Source organism: Oncorhynchus mykiss, chromosome 9, assembly GCF_013265735.2.
Source record: "Oncorhynchus mykiss isolate Arlee chromosome 9, USDA_OmykA_1.1, whole genome shotgun sequence".
NCBI classification, from domain to species: domain Eukaryota; kingdom Metazoa; phylum Chordata; class Actinopteri; order Salmoniformes; family Salmonidae; genus Oncorhynchus; species Oncorhynchus mykiss.
Window position 1 is genome coordinate 64019276 of NC_048573.1, and position 21952 is coordinate 64041227.

The 21952-nt window shown below is 41.6% G+C and overlaps 3 protein-coding genes and 1 pseudogene across 3 annotated transcripts in view; 2 read left to right on the forward strand and 2 right to left on the reverse strand.

Moving 5' to 3' along the window:
- jph2 (junctophilin 2) overlaps positions 1-2958 on the forward strand; it is a 29078-nt gene extending 26120 nt beyond the window's left edge. The window contains exon 6 of the mRNA XM_021616713.2: positions 1203-2958. The gene's annotated coding sequence lies outside the window, so the exon portion shown is untranslated. The remainder of the gene's footprint in view (positions 1-1202) is intronic.
- Positions 2959-7740: 4782 nt separating this feature from the next.
- LOC110532640 (tubulin alpha-1C chain) lies at positions 7741-11532 on the reverse strand. The gene is made up of 4 exons (XM_021616714.2): positions 10886-11532; positions 9446-9668; positions 9192-9340; positions 7741-9109 (listed from the first exon to the last, which is right to left on the reverse strand). The coding sequence occupies exons 1-4, from the start codon at positions 10886-10888 to the stop codon at positions 8135-8137; spliced, it is 1350 nt and encodes a 449-aa protein (XP_021472389.1). The 5' UTR covers positions 10889-11532; the 3' UTR covers positions 7741-8134.
- A 109-nt stretch (positions 11533-11641) lies between these two features.
- LOC110532641 lies at positions 11642-13483 on the reverse strand (annotated as a pseudogene).
- Positions 13484-19299: 5816 nt separating this feature from the next.
- On the forward strand, positions 19300-21950 carry LOC110532642 (tubulin alpha chain). Its single transcript, XM_021616715.2, has 4 exons — positions 19300-19449; positions 20307-20529; positions 20638-20786; positions 20886-21950. Exons 1-4 carry the CDS (start codon positions 19447-19449, stop codon positions 21864-21866), a joined length of 1356 nt encoding a protein of 451 aa, XP_021472390.1. The 5' UTR covers positions 19300-19446; the 3' UTR covers positions 21867-21950.
- Positions 21951-21952: the final 2 nt, after the last annotated feature.

Sequence of the window (21952 nt, forward strand, 5' to 3'; positions counted from 1 at the left end):
AAAATGATCACAAGAACGGGTGAGCAAAAATCCCAGAACCACACGGGGGGACCTAGTGAATGACCTGCAGAGAGCTGGGACCAAAGTAACAAAGCCTACCATCAGTAACACACTACGCCGCCAGGGACTCAAATCCTGCAGTGCCAAACGTGTCCCCCTGCTTAAGCCAGTACATGTCCAGGCCCGTCTGAAGTTTGCTAGAGAGCATTTGAATGATCCAGAAGAAGATTGGGAGAATGTCATATGGTCAGATGAAACCAAAATAGAACTTTTTGGTAAAAACTCAACTCGTCGTGTTTGGAGGACAAAGAATGCTGAGTTGCATCCAAAGAACACCATACCTACTGTGAAGCATGGGGGTGGAAACATCATGCTTTGGGGCTGTTTTTCTGCAAAGGGACCAGGACGACTGATCCATGTAAAGGAAAGAATGAATGGGGCCATGTATCGTGAGATTTTGAGTGAAAACCTCCTTCTATCAGCAAGGGCATTGAAGATGAAACATGGCTGGGTCTTTCAGCATGACAATGATCCCAAACACACTGCCGGGGCAACGAAGGAGTGGCTTCGTAAGAAGCATTTCAAGGTCCTGGAGTGGCCTAGCCAGTCTACAGATCTCAACCCCATAGAAAATCTTTGGATTTTCTCTAGAGGAGATCTGCATGGAGGAATGGGCCAAAATACCAGCAACAGTGTGTGAAAACCTTGTGAAGACTAACAGAAAACGTTTGACCTCTGTCATTGCTAACAAAGGGTATATAACAAAGTATTGAGAGAAACTTTTGTTATTGACCAAATACTTATTTTCCACCATAATTTGCAAATAAATTCATTAAAAATCCTACAATGTGATTTTCAGGATTTTTTTTCTCATTTTGTCTGTCATAGTTGAAGTGTACCTATGATGAAAATTACAGGCCTCTCTCATCTTTTTAAGTGGGAGAACTTGCACAATCGGTGGCTGACTAAATACTTTTTTGCCCCACTATATACTGAAAGACCCCATGTTGCTTTTGTTTCAAGCAGTCGAAACACAATGGCGCTCAACTTCTTACCCTTGCAACATGTAAGGAAATGTCTGTTTGATCTGATTACACCAAAAGTTACTGTTTTGACTCTGAGGTACTTCAAGGTGATAATTATGATGAGACATTTTAACTTGTCTTCATATTTGTTTTGTCTGCTTGAACTTTTTCCCACAGGTCACCATCTTGCATTGGTGTTGAGATAAGATTGCCCACATTTTTAAGCAAGGATCATCCAGAACAAAGAGACTACCAAGAAATTCAAGCCTTATATGGAAGGAAACTGACAACAGCTTCTCCACACACAGCCTCTTGTGACTGTGTTGAGGCTCTTTAAGACCAAACTGATTTTCAGAGTCTTGGAATATCTGGAGCCGAATTGAAGGACTTATGAATCCTTATGAATCAAGACTGAAGGACATCAATGAATCTGAATGTCAGGAAGAGGGTCTGAATGGACACGGTGCTTGTAGAGGGATCCACTGGTGAGTTTCAGTATCTACACTGGAGATGTTGTTGCATGTTATACACAAGTTAAGTCTACGCTCAACGGCTTAACACCGACAGATTGGAGTGGTTGTTGACTGGACAGGTGAGGTTGTGTTCACACAGTTAGCCCAATTCTGATATTTTTTCCTCTAACTGGTCTTTTGACCAATCAAATCAGATCTTTTCACATTAGATTTTTTTTTTAGAGATGATCTGATTGGTCAAAAGACCAATTAGTGGAAAAAAAAATATCAGATTTGGGCTGTCTGTCTAAACGTAGCCTAAGTGTCATTAAATAATTAGTTATGTAATTAGATATTCATTTAACTGATAGCTTGCCTATAGAAATGTAGTCTCTTGGAAAATCTCAAATAAACTGAATATCCATCACTAATTTGTTCCTTGAAATTTAGTTTGATAGATCAGGTTTTCCCAAACACTGTCCTCTGGATCCCAAGGGGTGCATGTTTTGGTTTTTGTCCTAGCACTACACAGCTGTTTCAAATAATCAACTAATCCTCATTTGAATCAGCTGTATAGTGTTAGGGCATAAAACCAAAACTTGCAATACTCAGTGTTGCAATTGATATATTATGCCACCATTAGATTATCTGTTTTCTTTGTTTGGCATATTCTCAGCTTTCTTCAGTAGACATCAGTAAAGAGATCTCACATTCTCTTTGACATCACAGGGCTCTTGTAAGACATGAACTACAGAATATAGATTCGACAATGTCTGAGAATCAGTGATTCTTTTAACCACAATGGCAACACAACCCACCACAGCAGTGCAATCAGTCATGTACGGTTTTGTTTTCACATCCAATATTCGCTTTCCAAGGCAAATGTTTGAGTGAGTCACACTGGACTTGTGTTTAAAACAATATCTGTAACGGGAGTGGTACTGCACTAATAAAAGGCGTTGTATAATTCAGTAAGAGGTTTTCAAATGACAGAGAATAGAGGATACATTTTAGGACTTTAACCAGTGTGTGTGGTATTGAATTTCTGGTGTAATGTCTACTGTATGTAAACTGTCTTATGTTTGTCTGATCAAAAGTAAGGTAAAGCACCCTATTTTAGGGTTTGACTTCAATAAAAGCATGACTCAATGGAGTCACAGTGACAAATGTGGGTGGGTGGGGGGTCAATTCTGTCAAAACAATTGGGGAACACTTTGTAAAGATTTTGAGAGGGTAATTATTTGAACAAATGGGTTTGCTTTGTTAGAATGTAATTGTGAGCAGTTGTTTAGGGATTTTGTTGGTCTGTATGTTTGAGTAGGTCACACTATTTAAAATGCATTTCATTCAGAACAAACAGCTTGCGCTTCAAAATCAATTAAGCAGATTTTCCTCCCAACTTTTGTAAGCATCTGGGCACTGTTTGTTTGTGTGTGTGTTTTTGTACCTTTTTTGAAGTACACATATTTTAATCTACGAAAGTATTGTGTTGTTGCATTTTTGAGTAATATCCAATCCCACATATATATTTTTGTTGTTGTTGTAGAGTCAATGAGATTATACCTCATGTTTGGGGAGAGAGGAAAATGTAGCGTATTTTAATTGAGAGCACTCTGAGATTGTGCATTGTGTCTAAATCATTAGAGATTGTGTCTAAATCATTATTCCTAGCTTTAGTTTCCCTATTGTCCCAAAAGGTTGTCTTCGCCTCAAAAGATGATTGATAAATACGTTGGAAAAGATATTTGAGATAAGGTACTCTTGCCAGTTTCCTGGTAATGTAAAAGAGGACTCAGATCTATTTCCTTACTGTTTCAACTCCCCGCTATGGACAATGAACTTATATCATGGTCATAACTACATAAGACTCCCTACCTGTTTCCTTACTCTCCATGAAATTATTTTGTAAAACATCAAATGTTTCTGTAACATATTTTCATTACAATAATACACTAAAGAGGCCCACAATCAGAAGTGACTTTAGTTTGACCCAGCAGCCAACATGTATTTATTTTAAAAGCTCTTAGATGTAATGTCCCCTGTTTAGGGGACCTGCGTTGTTCTGGTACCGGTTTCGACCGCCATTTTCAATTATAAATCAATCTGTGGACACCATAGATTGAAATGGCTTGCATTGAGTGATAGCCCTGGTTCCCACGGACATTATATTTTCTGAGTGTGTGTGACGAAGGATGTGAAATCTGAAACCACTTGAATCTGGGATGCCCCTCCTTCCATTTAATGTGCTCTCCCGAACTGTCCATCAAATCCTAGCTGAACATTATGTCAAAACAACTGACAAAGCACATGCCTGCAATCCTTACATCATAGCCCACCAGGAGAGTGGTTTCATCACTGTAGCATATTCAGAGATCGATTTATAGCCATTCATCTAAAATCATTCATGTATTTTAAAGAAAAAAACACTTTCTCTTTGTCATAGACAAATACTAATATGAGAAGAAATATGAACAAGTTCAGGAAGCAAAGCTAGAGCTCTGTGAGACGTTCACTGTGATGAGGGCAGATGTTTTAATCAAGAGAGACCTATAGAAAGTTGCACATTCTCTCTAACACTAAAAATACAAATACAGTACACTAGATTACCAAAAACATGTGGAGACCTGCTCGTCGAACATCTATTTCCAAAATCATGGTCATTTGTATGGAGTTGGTCCCCCCTTTGCTGCTATGACAGCCCCCACTCTTCTGGGAAGGAATTCCACTAGATGTTGGAACATTTCTGTTGGGACTTGCTTCCATTCAGCCACAAAAGCATTAGTGAGGTCAGGCACTGATGTTGGGCGATTAGGCCTGGCTCGGAGTTGGCGTTACAATTCCTCCCGAAGGTGTTCAATGGGTTTGAGGTCAGGCCTCTGTGCAGGCCAGTCAAGTTCTTCCACACCGATCTTGACAAAACATTTCAGTATGGAACTCACTTTGTGCACTGGGGCATTGCCATGCTGAGACATGAAAGCGCCTTCCCCAACGTTGGAAGCACAGAATCATCTAGAGTGTCATTGTATGCTGTAGAGTTAAGATTTTCCTTCACTGGAACTAAGGGGCCTAGACCGAACCATGAAAAACAGCCCCATACCATTATTCCTACTCCACCAAACTTTACAGTTGGCACTATGCATTGAGGAAGGTAGCGTTCTCCTGGCTTCCACCAAACCCAGATTCGCTCGCTGGACTGCCAGATGGTGAAGCGTAATTCATCACTCCAGAGAATACGTTTCAACTGCTCCAGAGTCCAATGGAGGTGAGCTTTACACCACACCAGTCAATGCTTGGCATTGCACATGGTGATTTAGGCTTGTGTGCAGCTGCTTGGCCATGGAAACCCATTTCATGAAGCTCCTGACGAACAGTTCTTGTGCTGATGTTGCTTCCAGAGGCAGTTTGGAAGAGGCACTCGGTACCGAGTGTTGCAACCGAGGACAGACAATTTTTACACTCTTCAGCGCTTCATGGTCCCGTTCGGTGAGCTTGTGTGGCCGTTCGGTGAGCTTGCTCCAAGACGTTTCCACTTCACAATAACAGTACTTACAGTTGACTAGTGTAGCTCTAGCAGGGCAGAAATTTGAGCAACTGACTTTTTGGAAAGGTGACATCATATGACAGTGCCACAATGAAAGTCACTGAGCTTTTCAGTATAGGCCATTCTACTGTCAATGTTTGTCTATGGAGATTGCATGGCTGTGTGCACGATTTTATACACCTGTCAGCAACGGGTGTGGCTGAAATAGCCAAATCCACTAATTTGAAGGGATGTCTTTGTGTATACTAATGTTTTATTTTTTGTTAATTGAAATGAAATACAAATATTACAGAGTATTTTGTGTAGATAAAAAAAGACAAATCAATTTTAATCCCAGTTTGTAATGCAACAAAATGTGGAAAAAGTCTTGAATATTTTCTGTAGGCATTCCATTACATTTTCCACATTTTGTTATGTTACAGCCTTATTCTAAAATTGCTTAAATACATGTTTTCCTTATCAATCTACACACAATATCCCATAATGACAAAGTGAAAACAGGTTTTCAGAAATGTTTGCAAATTAAAGCAGCAATACCTTATCTACATAAGTATTCAGACCCTTTGCTATGAGACTCGAAATTCAGCTCGGGTGCATCCTGTTTCCATTGATCATCCTTGAGATGTTTCTACAACTTGATTGGAGTCTACCTGTGGTAAATTCAATTGATTGGACAGGATTTGGAAATGTACACACCTGTCTATATGAGGTCCCACAGTTTATTGTGCATGTCAGAGCAAAAATCAAGCTATGAGGTCGATGGAATTGTCTGTAGAGCTCCGACACAGGATTGTGTCGAGGCACAAATATGGGGAAGGGTACCAACAAATTTCTGCAGCATTGAAGGTCCCCAAGAACACAGTGGCATCCATCATTCTTAAATGGAAGAAATGTGGAACCCCCAAGACTCATCCTCTTCCAAACTGAGCAATCAGGGGAGAAGGGCCTTGGTCAGGGAGGTGACCAAGAACCTGATGGTCACTCTGACAGAGCTTCAGAGTTACTCTGTAGAGATGGAAGAACCTTCCAGAAGGATGAAACCAAGATTGAACTATTTGGCCTGAATGCCAAGTAGTTCTGGGACCATTCCTACTGTGAATCATGGTGGTTGCAGCATCATGCTGTGGGGATGTTTTTCACCTGCAGGGACTGGGAGACTAGCCAGGAAAGATGAAAGCAGCAAAGTACAGAGAGATCCTTTATGAAAACCTTCATTTTCAATACATTTGTAAAAATTTTTATCTAAAAACCTGTTTTTGCATTGTCATTATGGGGTATTGCATGTAGATTGATGAGGGGGGGACTTAATCCATTTTAGAATAAGGCTGTAACATGACAAAATGTGGAAAAAGACAAGGGATCTGAATACTTTCCGCTTGCAATCTATATGTTATTTTCTCCACGGGGCACATTCTTGCACATGACTAATGATCTACAGTACATATTGTTGTTTTCATCCTTCTGGTCTCATGACATCAGACCCACGTGAAGCCCCTTGCTCATATATGTCTATTTTATCAAAATCGGGGGATAGCTTTGACCGGGACCTGGACACAGATCCAAGCAACTGTCAAGCCAACACCTTAACTGTTATGCCACAAGGTTCAAACCTCTTGAAGAGGTTGCTAGGCAGGTAACAACAATGTAATTGTAAACGAGCCTATATCATGTTTTGCATCTGCAGTCGTCCTGTTTAGGTCCAATCTAGACACATTGGGAACAGTATTTTTAAACCCCACCTGTCCTGTCCCACAGCTTGACAGATCTCCCCCATGACAGGGCAGGGTATGAATACCAGGACCTATTTTAGATCAGGGCTGTGAACTGGGACTGGGCTCTTCTCAGGCCTAGCTGGCTTTCACATTGGTAAATTGGAGAGTACATTTCACAGTTCACATCTCCAATTCACAATGAATGTAGATAACATAGAATGTAATATTCTGCATGTATTATTTGTTTGCATCCTGAGGGTGAGAAAATGCAGAGTCTACGTCTACCCTCTATGCAGTTATGGCTGTGATTTTCTGAGTGTGTTGTTTTAATACTACCTTCATGATATTTTGTAGCGTTCAGGAAAGTATTGATTTGTTGGGGTATGTATTGGGAATTGTTGCCCGTTCATGTTCACAGAAGGAAATGGACATGTATTTATTGCACAACACTGCCCTCTAGACATTAAAGTGGTTAGGTAGCAAAGCAAACTAACAAACACAAGCACCACTCTTAAAGAAAAGGTCTCATGACAAAGTTCAATACTGAAATTATTGAAACTTTAAATTCTTTAAGTTAGTAGTTAAAACAAATAATTTCTAGATGATTATGAATCCATAATAGACAGCAGCGCTGAGGGAGGACAGCTCATAATAATGTTTATCAGTGGAGGCTGCTGAGGGGAGGACAGCTCATAATAATGTTTATCAGTGGAGGCTGCTGAGGGGAGGACAGCTCATAATAATGTTTATCAGTGGAGGCTGCTGAGGGAGGACAGCTCATAATAATGTTTATCAGTGGAGGCTGCTGAGGGGAGGACAGCTCATAATAATGTTTATCAGTGGAGGCTGCTGAGGGGAGGACAGCTCATAATAATGTTTATCAGTGGAGGCTGCTGAGGGAGGACAGCTCATAATAATGTCTGGAATGGAGTCAAAGGAATGGTATCAAGCACGTGGTTTCCATGGTTTCCATGTGGTTGACACCATTCCATTGACTCCATTCCATCCATTATTATGAGCTGTCCTCCCCTCAGCAGCCTCCACTGATAAACATTATTTGAAATTCTGTGACTGTTAACAGTGTTCCTAGAAACCAATGAATTTGTCTAAGCCACCTATATAAGAATACACATAAGGGAGAGGATTATAAACTAATGGTATGAACACCTCTAAAGGGAAACCTGAAAATTACGACAAGTAAAATTGTAGTTTTCCATACAATGTACATTTCTTGTCAAAATTAAAGTGCTTTTTGACTGAGGTTAGGAGTGTAGTGGATGGAAATAATAGAACATGTGGATCTATGAAAAGAGAAATGAAAAGATAAAGGTGGATATATGGAAAAGAGAAATGAAAGAAGAGGGTGATAAAGTTTGAAAGACAGAGAAAGAAAGACAGCCATTTCTAATACTCTTCCCCGTCCTCATCTCCTTCACCGCTGTCACGTCCCACCTCTTCATAATCCTTCTCCAGGGCTGCCATGTCCTCTCTGGCCTCAGCAAACTCTCCCTCCTCCATACCCTCACCCACATACCAGTGCACAAAGGCACGTTTGGCGTACATCAGGTCAAACTTGTGGTCAAGACGAGCCCAGGCCTCTGCCACAGCAGTGGTGTTGCTCAGCATGCACACAGCCCTCTGGACTTTGGCCAGGTCTCCACCAGGGACCACAGTGGGAGGCTGATAGTTGATGCCAATCTTGAAACCAGTTGGACACCAGTCAACAAACTGAATGGAACGTTTAGTCTTGATGGTGGCAATGGCAGCATTGACATCTTTGGGTACCACGTCACCACGGTATAGAAGGCAGCATGACATGTACTTTCCGTGACGAGGGTCACATTTCACCATCTGGTTGGCTGGTTCAAAGCAGGCATTGGTGATCTCAGAGACAGTTAACTGCTCATGGTAAGCCTTCTCTGCAGAAATAACTGGGGCATAGGTGGCCAGAGGGAAATGGATACGGGGGTAGGGCACCAAGTTGGTCTGGAACTCTGTCAGATCAACATTGAGGGCACCATCAAATCGAAGGGAAGCAGTGATGGAGGAAACGATCTGGCTAATGAGCCTGTTGAGGTTGGTGTAAGTAGGACGCTCAATGTCGAGGTTCCTACGGCAGATGTCATAGATAGCCTCATTATCCACCATGAAGGCACAGTCAGAGTGCTCTAGGGTGGTGTGGGTGGTCAGGATGGAGTTGTAGGGCTCCACCACAGCTGTGGACACCTGGGGAGCTGGGTAGATGGAGAACTCAAGCTTGGACTTCTTGCCGTAGTCAACAGACAGGCGCTCCATCAGCAGGGAAGTGAAACCAGAGCCGGTCCCACCTCCAAAGCTGTGGAAAACCAGGAAGCCCTGAAGGCCTGTGCACTGGTCAGCCTGAGGAGAAAGAGAAACCCATCAATGGAAGGACATGTATTTCGTAACATATTTTACTGATATTTTCATTCATCAAACCAACCAGTTTGCGGATCCTGTCCAGCACCAGGTCGATGATCTCTTTGCCAATAGTGTAGTGTCCACGAGCGTAGTTGTTGGCAGCATCCTCTTTGCCAGTGATGAGCTGTTCAGGATGGAATAACTGGCGATAGGTCCCAGTTCGCACCTCATCTGAGGAGAGAAAATGAGCAGCTCATGGAGGAGCTCAATACCACAAAAGCAAAAAATCATATCTAACAAACACCTTTGACTCAATGTAGGAAACATAAAGCTTACCAATAACTGTGGGCTCCAGGTCCACAAACACAGCCCTGGGGACATGCTTTCCAGCCCCAGTCTCACTGAAGAAGGTGTTGAAGGAGTCGTCTCCTCCTCCAATGGTTTTGTCACTGGGCATCTGTCCGTCCGGCTGGATCCCATGCTCCAGGCAGTAGAGCTCCCAGCAGGCATTTCCAATCTGGACTCCAGCCTGACCCACGTGGACGGAGATGCACTCACGCTGTGGAAAGAGAGTTGTTTACGACTTTCTCAAACCAATAACTACTTTTCATTTGAAAATCGATCAAATATGAACTATACACATAAGTTCAGTTATAGTCAAAAGTTCTACTGTACAATCTTCTGAAAGAACTACTGGGCACAGATGTCAATTCAACACCTATCCCAAGTTGGTTCAACGTGATTACATTGAAATGATGTGGAAACAACGTTGATTCAACCAGTGTGTGCCCAGTGGGCAAACTGTTATATCTGAGTACATCTTTGGACACAATAGACAATTGTACCAAAACATTCATCTAAAACTGGAATAGCAACGACAATATTTAATTTCTTCAAAAATGCCAATAGGATTGTTTGTTCTACATTATTCTTAGCAACTCTGTAGGGGAGGAGAGGGAGGAGAGGTGTGGGCACGGGGCATGACAGAAAATGCTTTCATTGTAGAAGAAGATAGGCTACCGGCTTAAACCAGAACACATGGGGACGCATCACCTGACTGAAGAAACAAGTGATCAGCTGTTGAACAGACAAACAGACAGTGTTTTTGAAGCCAAATGTCCGACATAGTTTACTGTGGGTGGTTCATTTGACAAATCATTCCCATCTGACCAACACAATGCATTTTACTTCAAATGTATTTAGTAGACCTTTAATGCTAACCAAATCTATTTTAATATGCAATGTTAAATCAAGGTATTTAATATTGCATTAAAAAATGTAATAGCATATCAACAAAGCAGTTTGAACTTTGATATCATCAGAAATTCTGAAATATCTCATGAAATATTTGAGTTCTAAATACATTTTACAGGATAGACTTGCCTACTCATTACTTATAGCCTAGTTCATAAACAAGGCAATTATTTGAATATATTACACTATAAGTCATCTTCCCTGGGTCACTTCTAATGCAGACAATCCAGACATCAAAGCAGAGAGAGATGTCACTGACAAATATGCCTCTAAGCAGAGACATCCATTTTGACATCAAGTTTTGTTGCAGTAGTTGACTGGAATTATCAAAATAATTGGGACTGTTTATCATTTTGGTTTGGGTTAGGCTACAAAACTAAATCTGTGTAAGAGTATGACTTCAAAAATTGTTTTAGTCGAATTGACGAAGTGTGTTGAAGAAATAAAATAGAAACAGCCTTCATCCGAACACTGAGACAAAATGAATGAAAGCAACAATAATAGTATTTGTTTTATACTCACCATGTTTAAGCTGAGAAGATTCAAGATTTGGTGCGGAGAAAATGAATCTTCTTTTAGTTCAACACTTACAGGCAGACCTTTAGGAGTCTGTTGTAAGAAGTCAGTGTGATACCAAATTCGGTGGGTGGGGCCATTTATAGTTCCACGATACAGTGGACAGACAGGCTTTGTCGAAACTGATTGGAAGATCTTATGATATGCCTGGTCCCAATTGGCTATCAGAGTAGAATACTACACAGTATCTCATAGGCATGTTGAAACTCTGCATGAGGGTTTTTCTCTGATATAAGTGTAAGCATCTTCAGAGCCTACTTGTGCAAGTTGAAGTAACACTGTATAACTGCAGTTATATGTCCAAAATATTCCTATTCACTGTAGTATGCTGTATCCAGTGATTTTGCAGTTCAACTGCAGTACTACAATTTCAGAATTCATTTGTCACCAAATTATTAAGATTTTACTACATTGTAACTGCAGTATATTTTTTATTTGCTCTTATCCAGAGCAGCTTAATTAAAGGAACAACTAGGGTTAAGTGCCTTGCTCAAGGGCACAATGATACATTTTTCACCTAGTCAGCTTTAGGATTCAAACCAGCAATCTTTCACTTAGTGGCCCAACGCTAATTTAACCGCTAGGCTATCTGCCTCCAAGGTCTATTGAATGCAGATTCCTCTACTTCCGGTAAATATGTTGGTTTTGAAAACATAGATAAGTAATTCATGAAATAGTATGCAACAAAACATATACATTGGAAACAATTTCAACACATTTTATTGGTGAATCTTCAATGAGACACTAATTTTTTCCCCCTGTGACTGTCACTATGTGTTTTAAACCTAAACAAGCAACAATAAAATATGAAACCGTAAAAATAAATGCATTGCTTTTTTTATTGTGCTTTTATAAGATATGGGAGCCAGGGGCATCCTTGCATGAACACTCAGTATTCCTCTCCATCCTCCTGTCCATCACCCTCTCCAGAGTCAACCCCTACTTCTTCATAATCCTTCTCCAGGGCTGCCATGTCCTCTCTGGCCTCAGAGAACTCTCCCTCCTCCATACCCTCACCCACATACCAGTGCACAAAGGCACGTTTGGCGTACATCAGGTCAAACTTGTGGTCAAGACGAGCCCAGGCCTGTGCCACAGCAGTGGTGTTGCTCAGCATGCACACAGCCCTCTGGACTTTGGCCAGGTCTCCACCAGGGACCACAGTGGGAGGCTGGTAGTTGATGCCAACCTTGAAACCAGTTGGACACCAGTCGACAAACTGAATGGAAAGTTTGGTTTTGATTGTTGCAATTGTTCATTGACATCTTTGGGCACCACATCGCCACGGTACAGAAGGCAACAAGCCATGTACTTGCCGTGGCGAGAGTCACATTTCACCATCTGATTGGCCGGCTCAAAGCAGGCATTGGTGATTTCAGAGACAGAGAGCTGCTCATGGTAAGCCTTCTCTGCAGAAATAACTGGGGCATAGGTGGCCAGAGGGAAATGGATACGGGGGTAGGGTACCAAGTTCGTCTGGAACTCTGTCAGATCAACATTGAGGGCACCATCAAATCGAAGGGAAGCAGTGATGGAGGAAACGATCTGGCTAATGAGCCTGTTGAGGTTGGTGTAAGTAGGACGCTCAATGTCGAGGTTCCTACGGCAGATGTCATAGATAGCCTCATTATCCACCATGAAGGCACAGTCAGAGTGCTCTGGGTGGTGTGGGTGGTCAAGATAGCGTTGTAGGTCTCCACCACAGCTGTGGACACCTGGGGAGCTGGGTAGATGGAGAACTCCAGCTTGGACTTCTTGCCGTAGTCAACAGACAGGCGCTCCATCAGCAGGGAAGTGAAACCAGAGCCAGAGCCACCTCCAAAGCTGTGGAAAACCAGGAAGCCCTGAAGGCCTGTGCACTGGTCAGCCTGAGGAGAAAGAGAAACCCATTAAAAAAAAGGATAACACAAGATCCATAATATAATAATTTTGTTAATTAAAAAATGCTGTAATACACTTGTTCATTAAACTCACCAGTTTGCGGATCCTGTCCAGTACCAGGTCGATGATCTCTTTGCCAATAGTGTAGTGTCCACGAGCGTAGTTGTTGGCAGCATCCTCTTTGCCAGTGATGAGCTGTTCAGGATGGAATAACTAGCGGTAGGTCCCAGTGCGCACCTCATCTGAGGAGAGAAAAACAGCAGCTCGTGAGAAGCAGAAAGGGGTATCTAAAAGAGTTATTCTTCGGAGATGAGGGTTCTACATGGAACCTTTTTCATCTGAGGAGAGCAGCAGATTAATAAGGGGATCAATGGCAAGAAAGCAATAAATACTTTCTACCACACCGCTTTGACTCAATTCCTATTCAATAAGAAACAGAAATCTTACCGATGACTGTGGGTTCCAGGTCCACAAACACAGCTCTGGGAACATGCTTTCCAGCCCCAGTCTCACTGAAGAAGGTGTTGAAGGAGTCATCTCCTCCGCCGATGGTTTTGTCACTGGGCATCTGTCCGTCTGGCTGGATCCCATGCTCCAGGCAGTAGAGCTCCCGTTGGCATTGCCCATCTGGACTTCAGCCTGACCCACATGAACTGAGATACACTCAAGCTGTGGAGAAAACATAGGCCTGTTTAGTCTGGACAACTTTTGTATACATTCAGAACATCTTGAAAATAAATCACAGAGAGGTGTAATGTTCTCAAAAGAAGTTGTAAGAGAGTTAAGTATGTTTTCATGTAGGTTTGTTTTGAAAGAAAGGCAACGCCTTAGGAATTGCTCTGTGCTAGGCATTCATGTATCAGTGTAGACTTTATACGGTAGTTACGTTCTAACAGCCTTCACAGTATCAGAATCTCTCAAATAATAATAATAGCTCTATAATAATATGCTACATTATCCAGAATAATTTCTCTCCTCCATCACCGGCAACATACATTTTTGATGACTATGATGCATGCTGACAGTGCATTTCAGCAAACGAGGATAATGTTTCTTTGGGCGTAAGGCATTCGATGAAATAAGAACACTATGCATCCTCCATTTCGATCTATTAAGCTAAATTATCCCACTGCAGTCGGGGATGAGAAAGGAAGCGGTGAACATATCGAAGATCGTGCTATTTTATTTACATAAACACCGGGACAAAACGGAACCGGTTGGCACCGTAGAGATACATTAAATTGTTCTAGCCTATTTAATTTTATTGTTAGGCACCCCTAGTGGTTGGCATATTCTACGGAATTCCGTTCACATCACAACCTTCCTAACCCCCGTTTTGTCTGGGACATTACGCCATTATTCTAACATGCGCTCGAATCTGGTATTTCATGTTATATTAGGCGCAGACATAATTTGAGCAGAACAGAAGTCTGCCTTGGATATCTATTTAATACTAATGCTATAATAAAAAAATCCTATAGAATCAAATGAAACACTTAACAAATATATATATAATAACAATAATAGCTGTTTAGGCATAAACGGTTCTAAATCAGGCTCTTATTAAAGAGTTTGATATAAATGTCACATTTTTCAAATATACAATTTAAAATTATTCAGTAATTAAATGTAAATACAATAAAAACAATCTTACCATATTTATTTTTGTTCGGCTCCTCGATAGGGCTTACAATATGACTGCAAGGGAGTCGATGTACAGTGCGTGTGCTTGGCCGGTGAGCGCGTTCCTGTAAGACGAAGAGTCGCAAGCTCTTTGAAAGGAGGGAGTAGTGTAACAACCCTGGGTTTATAAGCGCGGAAAACGAACCTGCCGCACGAGCATGCTTTTGCGGCACAGTCGATAGCGCGCCGGACCTCGGGCTAGAAGGTGGGGTTCGAGACCTGCTCCCTGCCTGTTTCATTACAATATGTTCCAGACTGCACCAATTTAACGTGAGTTCATGCTTGTCATAGAACTACTGTCTGCGATAGAGGTCAAATGACTCAATCCTAGATCTAAGACAGGGAGAAACAGACACTCAACCCCCCTTCCTCCCTGGCTCCATCCGTTGCTAGGTAATGAATACGTTGCTTGGATACAGGCCTAGTATCCACATAAAGCGTCTTTATCTCTTAGTCACATGACCAAGCTTGAATAACAGCACTAATGGGGAGGAGGACAGAGCTGCAGCAGTGGGGGGTGTGGCTGAGGCTTTCCTCCCAGACAGTCCCTACCCCATTCCATGTTTTTATTTTCGCTCATCCTGCGTTCAATGAAACAGGGACAATGCTGTTTCTCTATGTAGTATGTGCTGGAATAGAACTAAATATAGTGAAAAACAAGCATGCTGGCAGATACCCATGGACTTCCAGTCATTGCGCTAACTAACGCTAGTTAGCACTGGCTTGCGAAACTGCCCCTTACTTCCTTCACACTGGGCATAGAGACAACATTCATACAACATTCATCCACGAGTTCATCTGACTCTGGTTAAGTAGATAAAGGGCTTAATTGGCAAAATCCCGAAGTATCCCTGCAGTGGAATGACAACAATCAGTAAGCAAATAAACATTTTCACAGTCAACAATATGCTTATTTTTCAAAAGTGGCTTGTATCAGTCTCTTTCATTCAATAGAGAAGCTTCAACTTGTTCATAGAGATCATCAGTAGGCCCAGAGGCGTCATGCTCATAAGGGGCACAGGGGCACGTGCCCACTCAGATTTGTACTGTTTAATAATAATAATAATTATAATACTGTAATACTACTAGCCACCTGGCAATTTTCTGATGAAGAAAAGTAATCTAGATTCTAGATTCTTCAGCTCTTAGCAATTTTCGGAGCCAATCTCCAACCATCCATTCTTAAGCAAAATTCTGGAGAATTTGGTTTTCAAACAGCTAAATGTTTTTTTTAAAGTGCCAACTGCAAATTAATTACTTAAAAATCATACAATGTGATTTTCTGGATTTTTGTTTTAGATTCCATCTGTCACAGTTAAAGTGTACCTATGATAAAAAATTACAGACCTCTACATGCTTTGTAAATAGGAAAACCTGCAAAATCGGCAGTGTATCAAATACTTGTTCTCCCAACTGTATGTTACTCCTTGGCAACGTTATCAGAAAGCACAGCATTGATTTTCACTGCTGTACAGACAATACACAATTTTGTATTTCTTTGTCACCAGAGTATTATAGTTCCACGGATAAATTATTAGACTTTATTAGTGATTTAAATACTTAAATGGCTCACAACGTCCTCCAGCTAAATCAAGACAAGACCGAGGTACTTATTGTTGGAGCCAAAGCACAGAGAGAGAATTTAGCTGCACATTTTAATTCACAGGCAATAAAGATAAAATACCAGGTAAAAACCTATTTCAGATTCTGAACTCAATTTCAAATCACACATTAGTAATTTTACCATAATAGCTTTTTACCACCTGAGGAGCATTGCCAAAGTGTTTCTCAGGTGGTAATGGACGAGTCTCTCTGATACATGTTTTTATTACAAGCAGGCTTGTCTACTGTAATGCTCTCCTGTCTGGTCTACCCAAGAAAGCCATTGGTCAACTGCAAAACATACAGAATGCACGGGTACTGACCAAGACCAGACAGAGAGCACACATTACAGAGGTGTTAAGGTCTCTGCAGTGGCTGCCTGTGAGTTTTAGAATTTATTTAACGATTCTATTAGTTCTACTTGTTTTTTTACTGTAGCACATTGTGTTGCATTCCATGTCTGAAATGTGCTGTATAAATAAAGCTTGATTTGATTTGAAGTTGGCTTTAGCTAGCCCAGATAGGTTCCCAATTTCCCAACCTCTTAAAAACTAGCTACCAAGAAGCCATTTCAGGCTATCAAGTTATAGTAGCTACCTGCTGGGCACACACTGATTGAATCAATATTATTTCCACATAATTTCAATAATAATTACATTGAGCCAACATGGAATAGACATTGAATTGACATATGTGCCTAGTGAGTCTAACTATCTTAGCTGGCAAACCTTGCTGGCAATGTTGGCAGACTTTAGAAAATCAAGTAATAACTAAATGTACTGAATAAGACTCACAATCCTTCAATCTGTTACCCAGATTTTAGCATAGATGCAGAAGAGCATACAGTATTTATTGAAAAAAAAGAAACACCAGTCAGGAGGATATAGACCGCTCAAGAGGTATGTTTAGATATGCAGAGACAAATATACCTATTTTTCACTTAGAATTAAGCATAATGCTAAATTCTCCAACTTCCGGACATTTTTTACTTATCAGTCATTTACCAGAAGCTCTGGACTTAAAGTGTATACATGTTCATACTTTTCCCCCTGTACTGGTCCCCTGTGGGAAACGAACCCACAACCCTGACATTGCAAACGCCATACCAACTGAGCCACAGGGGCCAGCCCCCACAGTACCACTCCTCCCACAGTACCCACTCCCACCCACCCATCCATCCTCACGTACTTTGTGCCCCCTTAGATTTTTGGGGCGCATGACACCCCTGAGTAGGCCTATGACTGCTTTTTGACTGCATTGAAGGCTTTGTATTCCATTAAAGGCCCAGTGCAGTCCAATACATGATCTTCCTGTGTTTTATATACTGTATATTTCCACACCATAAGGTTGGAATAATACTGTGAAATTGTGAAAATTATGATAATGCCCCTTTAGTGTAAGAGTTGTTTGATAAGACCGCCTGAAATGTCAGCCTGTTTAGGTGGAATGGAGTTTTGGCCTGCCTGGTGACGTCACCAGGCGGTAAATTAGTTAATAGACCAATAAGAAAGAGAATTACAAACGTCTCTGCCAATAACAGCTAGTTACTCGGACTACCCCTCCCAGGTAGTCCGAGCAAAATTCTTGCTTGATAAATAAATAAGCTATTTTTGTTTATTTTTGATCATTTAAATCGAAAACAACCACAGTAAGGTACTTAAGTGTTACCCAGAAATTATTTTATTTTGAGATACTACAAATTTCTACAATGGACCTTTAAAGGAAAAGTGTGCACATTCCATGGAGGACCACTCCCATCTCAAACACTCCACCCTCTTTTCGCTTGCAACTGTTTAATGTCAGGCTCCTCCTTGTCCCTCAGCTGTTGGGGAATGAGGACCTTCTACTGGAACAGTTTTCATGGGGCCACACGTCTTGTTCTGCCTAAATCACACTTACTGTATTACCCCACACTTTACATATTTGTTGCTTGGTAAGCCACCCAGTGAGCAAAACTGATTGAAAATATGTAATTTCAACCATTTTTGCTCACTAGGTGGGCTATATTTAGAAAATTTCAAATTTAAGCTCTAAATAGCTATTTGTATTTATTATGGATCCCCATTAGCTGCTGCAGAAGCAGCAGCTACTCTTCCTGGGGTCCAGCAAAATTAAGTCAGTTTATACAATTTTAAAACATTACAATACATTCACAGATATATACAACTAGTGTAGTTTGTGTCACAGATGCTTTTGAGTGGATTTTGGAGAGACTGTATCGAGGCGACAATTCACTTTGTAGTACATGACTTTGTAGTACAAACTGATGTAAACTTTAATTTAAATAGCTGCCAGACAAATTCCAGTATTCAGGATAGTCTGACAAAATGCAGGATTTTCAAGCATCGGATGTTGTGTAATCCTTCTGGGGAACATGAGTATCATGATGTACGCTCTGGCTTTATCAGAAAGCTTGGATTACCAAAATGCACTTGCAGAGACCTGAGCCCTAAAAGTCAATACATGTTTGGTCATCGTGGGTATTGAATTTGATAGATGGGTTGAAAGAAAAACGGATTACTTCCTTAACATACATACACTAAGGCCAGCACAGTGCATTTCGCAGCAAGACACTGTGATCACGTGATCAGCCCAGATGGATGACATCATCATTGCAGAGAGTCTAGGACAAAGAGGAAGGAGAGATAGGAGGAGGATAGTGAGAAGGATTGGCTCCTAATTCTGCCATTCTACATGATTTATCCGGTACTGTTCCACAAAATGACTTTGGATGCAAATCTATATATAACCATACTTAAAAATGTGGGTATTTGTTTTAGGTATGGTGATATTGCCAGTTTTTTTTTTTTTTGTTGCATTCTGACATGGCTTCCACGGTCACTCCCATTGATTTGTCATCAATTATAATGATAAAGCTGTCCCTACATCTAAACATTGGATTGCTCACTTTCTATTGTATCCGTGATAAGATGCATTTTTAATTGGGTTGAACTATCCCTTTAAACGGGGTGACAGAGGACATCCTTTACGGTAAATCCACTACCTTCCCATTCATTCCCTCAATTGGAAAAAATATGTTTTCTCCCTACATATATATATATATTTTTTTTTTTCAATCGCAAAGCACAATGAGAAAAATATCAAACAAACAAAAAGCTTCGTTTTAAAAACGTAAATGTCAGCCTCATACAGGCACATTACATAGTGTGCACTGGCTGTGCATAAATCTGGGAGCGCCGCCCCTCTCCATCAGCAGTTGTTGCGTCGGCGCTGACGGGCAGAGCATACAGTACACCCATTAATTCAGACACAAATAGAGATCTCTCTGCGTAGGCTATTTCTTTGTATTTTCCCTTATTGTTCGATCCTCCTCAGAAAAAATGGTAAGTCATGTAGTTTTTCAGCAATAATAAGCCTGAAATAATTACGTGTTTGATGTTTTCTGTTGAGAATTTCTCAAATGATGAGACAATCACTACACGACGTATAGTGGCTAAAATGGGTCGATTTTTATTGTATCGGTCAATTAATTCGAAATAGGGGCGAATTTGCAACATCTTGGTGTTGCTAACCCATTTTTAAATGACGAATTGAGTTGGACTGAATCAACGCGTTTGGGATAGGTATTGCATGCTATTTCGGTTTATCACAAGGCTATTACATAAAGTGGTAGGCTAATTGAATGGGGATGGAATGAAAGAACAAAGCACTACATTTAGGATGCATACTTTTTGGTAGCTATTGAACACAGTTGAATTGTACAGTATTCATCAAATACAGCAGCATTTATTTATCTATCCAGGTAATGGATATACAATTGGAATAAAATGGGATTATATTCTTAAAGTCATCCATTGTGTTGCTAGGTGGGAGAGGGCAGACTAGGTGGGGACAGAAGGGGAATATATGTCTCTACTGTAACATGTGTCTACAGTTGTAGACTGTAACATATATCAATGTTAATATGTCTAGTTTAACCCTGAAAATAAACCTATTCCACTCCAGCTTCCTTTTAATTCCTTAGTGATGTAATATGACCTCCTTGTCAGTTTAGTAATGGTCATAGGTGTAAATGGCAAAATTCCTCTGCACATCAGTTGATTTGTCTCCATTGTAACTGTTCTCTAGTTTACATGTAGCCTAACCATTCTTCCACTAGGTGGTGTTTTTGCCAATTGTACATTTTTGTCAAATGTATTGTAATTCTGTTACACTACAAGTTTTTCCATTTATTTTCCAGCGTGAGTGTATCTCTGTCCATGTGGGTCAGGCTGGAGTCCAGATTGGCAATGCCTGCTGGGAGCTCTACTGCCTGGAGCATGGGATCCAGCCAGACGGACAGATGCCCAGCGACAAAACCATCGGCGGAGGAGATGACTCCTTCAATACCTTTTTCAGTGAGACTGGGGCTGGAAAGCATGTCCCCAGGGCTGTGTTTGTGGACCTGGAACCTACAGTTATTGGTAAGATTTCTGTTTCTCTTTTAATTGAAACAAGGGTATGTAAAATAGGTTTTCCTTTGCTTTCTTGCTATTGAGCTCCTTAATGAGCTGCTCATTTTCTCTCCTCAGATGAGGTGCGCACTGGGACCTATCGCCAGTTATTCCATCCTGAACAGCTCATCACTGGCAAAGAAGACGCTGCCAACAACTATGCTCGTGGACACTACACTATTGGCAAAGAGATCATCGACCTGGTGCTGGACAGGATCCGCAAACTGGTTGGTTTGATGAATGAATTAAATATTTGATCAACTATCTGATCATAATGTGGACATCTTTTTCTGCCCATTTATTGATGTGTTCCTCTTTCTCCTCAGGCTGACCAGTGCACAGGCCTTCAGGGCTTCCTGGTTTTCCACAGCTTTGGAGGTGGCTCCGGCTCTGGTTTCACTTCCCTGCTGATGGAGCGCCTGTCTGTTGACTACGGCAAGAAGTCCAAGCTGGAGTTCTCCATCTACCCAGCTCCCCAGGTGTCCACAGCTGTGGTGGAGCCCTACAACTCCATCCTGACCACCCACACCACCCTAGAGCACTCTGACTGTGCCTTCATGGTGGATAATGAGGCTATCTATGACATCTGCCGTAGGAACCTCGACATTGAGCGTCCTACTTACACCAACCTCAACAGGCTCATTAGCCAGATCGTTTCCTCCATCACTGCTTCCCTTCGATTTGATGGTGCCCTCAATGTTGATCTGACAGAGTTTCAGACCAACTTGGTGCCCTACCCCCGTATCCATTTCCCTCTGGCCACCTATGCCCCAGTTATTTCTGCAGAGAAGGCTTACCATGAGCAGCTCTCTGTCTCTGAAATCACCAATGCCTGCTTTGAGCCGGCCAATCAGATGGTGAAATGTGACCCTCGCCACGGCAAGTACATGGCTTGCTGCCTTCTATTCCGTGGTGATGTGGTGCCCAAAGATGTCAATGCTGCCATTGCCACCATCAAGACCAAGCGTTCCATTCAGTTTGTCGACTGGTGCCCAACTGGTTTCAAGGTTGGCATCAACTATCAGCCTCCCACTGTGGTCCCTGGTGGAGACCTGGCCAAAGTCCAGAGGGCTGTGTGCATGCTGAGCAACACCACTGCTGTGGCAGAGGCCTGGGCTCGTCTTGACCACAAGTTTGACCTGATGTACGCCAAACGTGCCTTTGTGCACTGGTATGTGGGTGAGGGTATGGAGGAGGGAGAGTTCTCTGAGGCCAGAGAGGACATGGCAGCCCTGGAGAAGGATTATGAAGAGGTAGGGGTTGACTCCATTGAGGGTGAGGGAGAGGAGGAGGGAGAAGAGTATTGAAATGCCCCTGCAGGCAAGCCATTGTGAAACACTTACTGTTGCATGATCTTATTATGATACCTAATAAAACATTGAATTCAATTAGC

Coding starts and splice junctions, on each gene's coding strand:
- LOC110532640 (XM_021616714.2), bottom strand. Junction 9,341..9,445: donor CCTGGAGCCCACAGTTATTG/GTAAGCTTTATG, acceptor TTCTCTCCTCAG/ATGAGGTGCGAACTGGGACC. Junction 9,110..9,191: donor TGGACAGGATCCGCAAACTG/GTTGGTTTGATG, acceptor CTTTCTCCTCAG/GCTGACCAGTGCACAGGCCT.
- LOC110532642 (XM_021616715.2), top strand. Junction 20,530..20,637: donor CCTGGAACCTACAGTTATTG/GTAAGATTTCTG, acceptor TTCTCTCCTCAG/ATGAGGTGCGCACTGGGACC. Junction 20,787..20,885: donor TGGACAGGATCCGCAAACTG/GTTGGTTTGATG, acceptor CTTTCTCCTCAG/GCTGACCAGTGCACAGGCCT.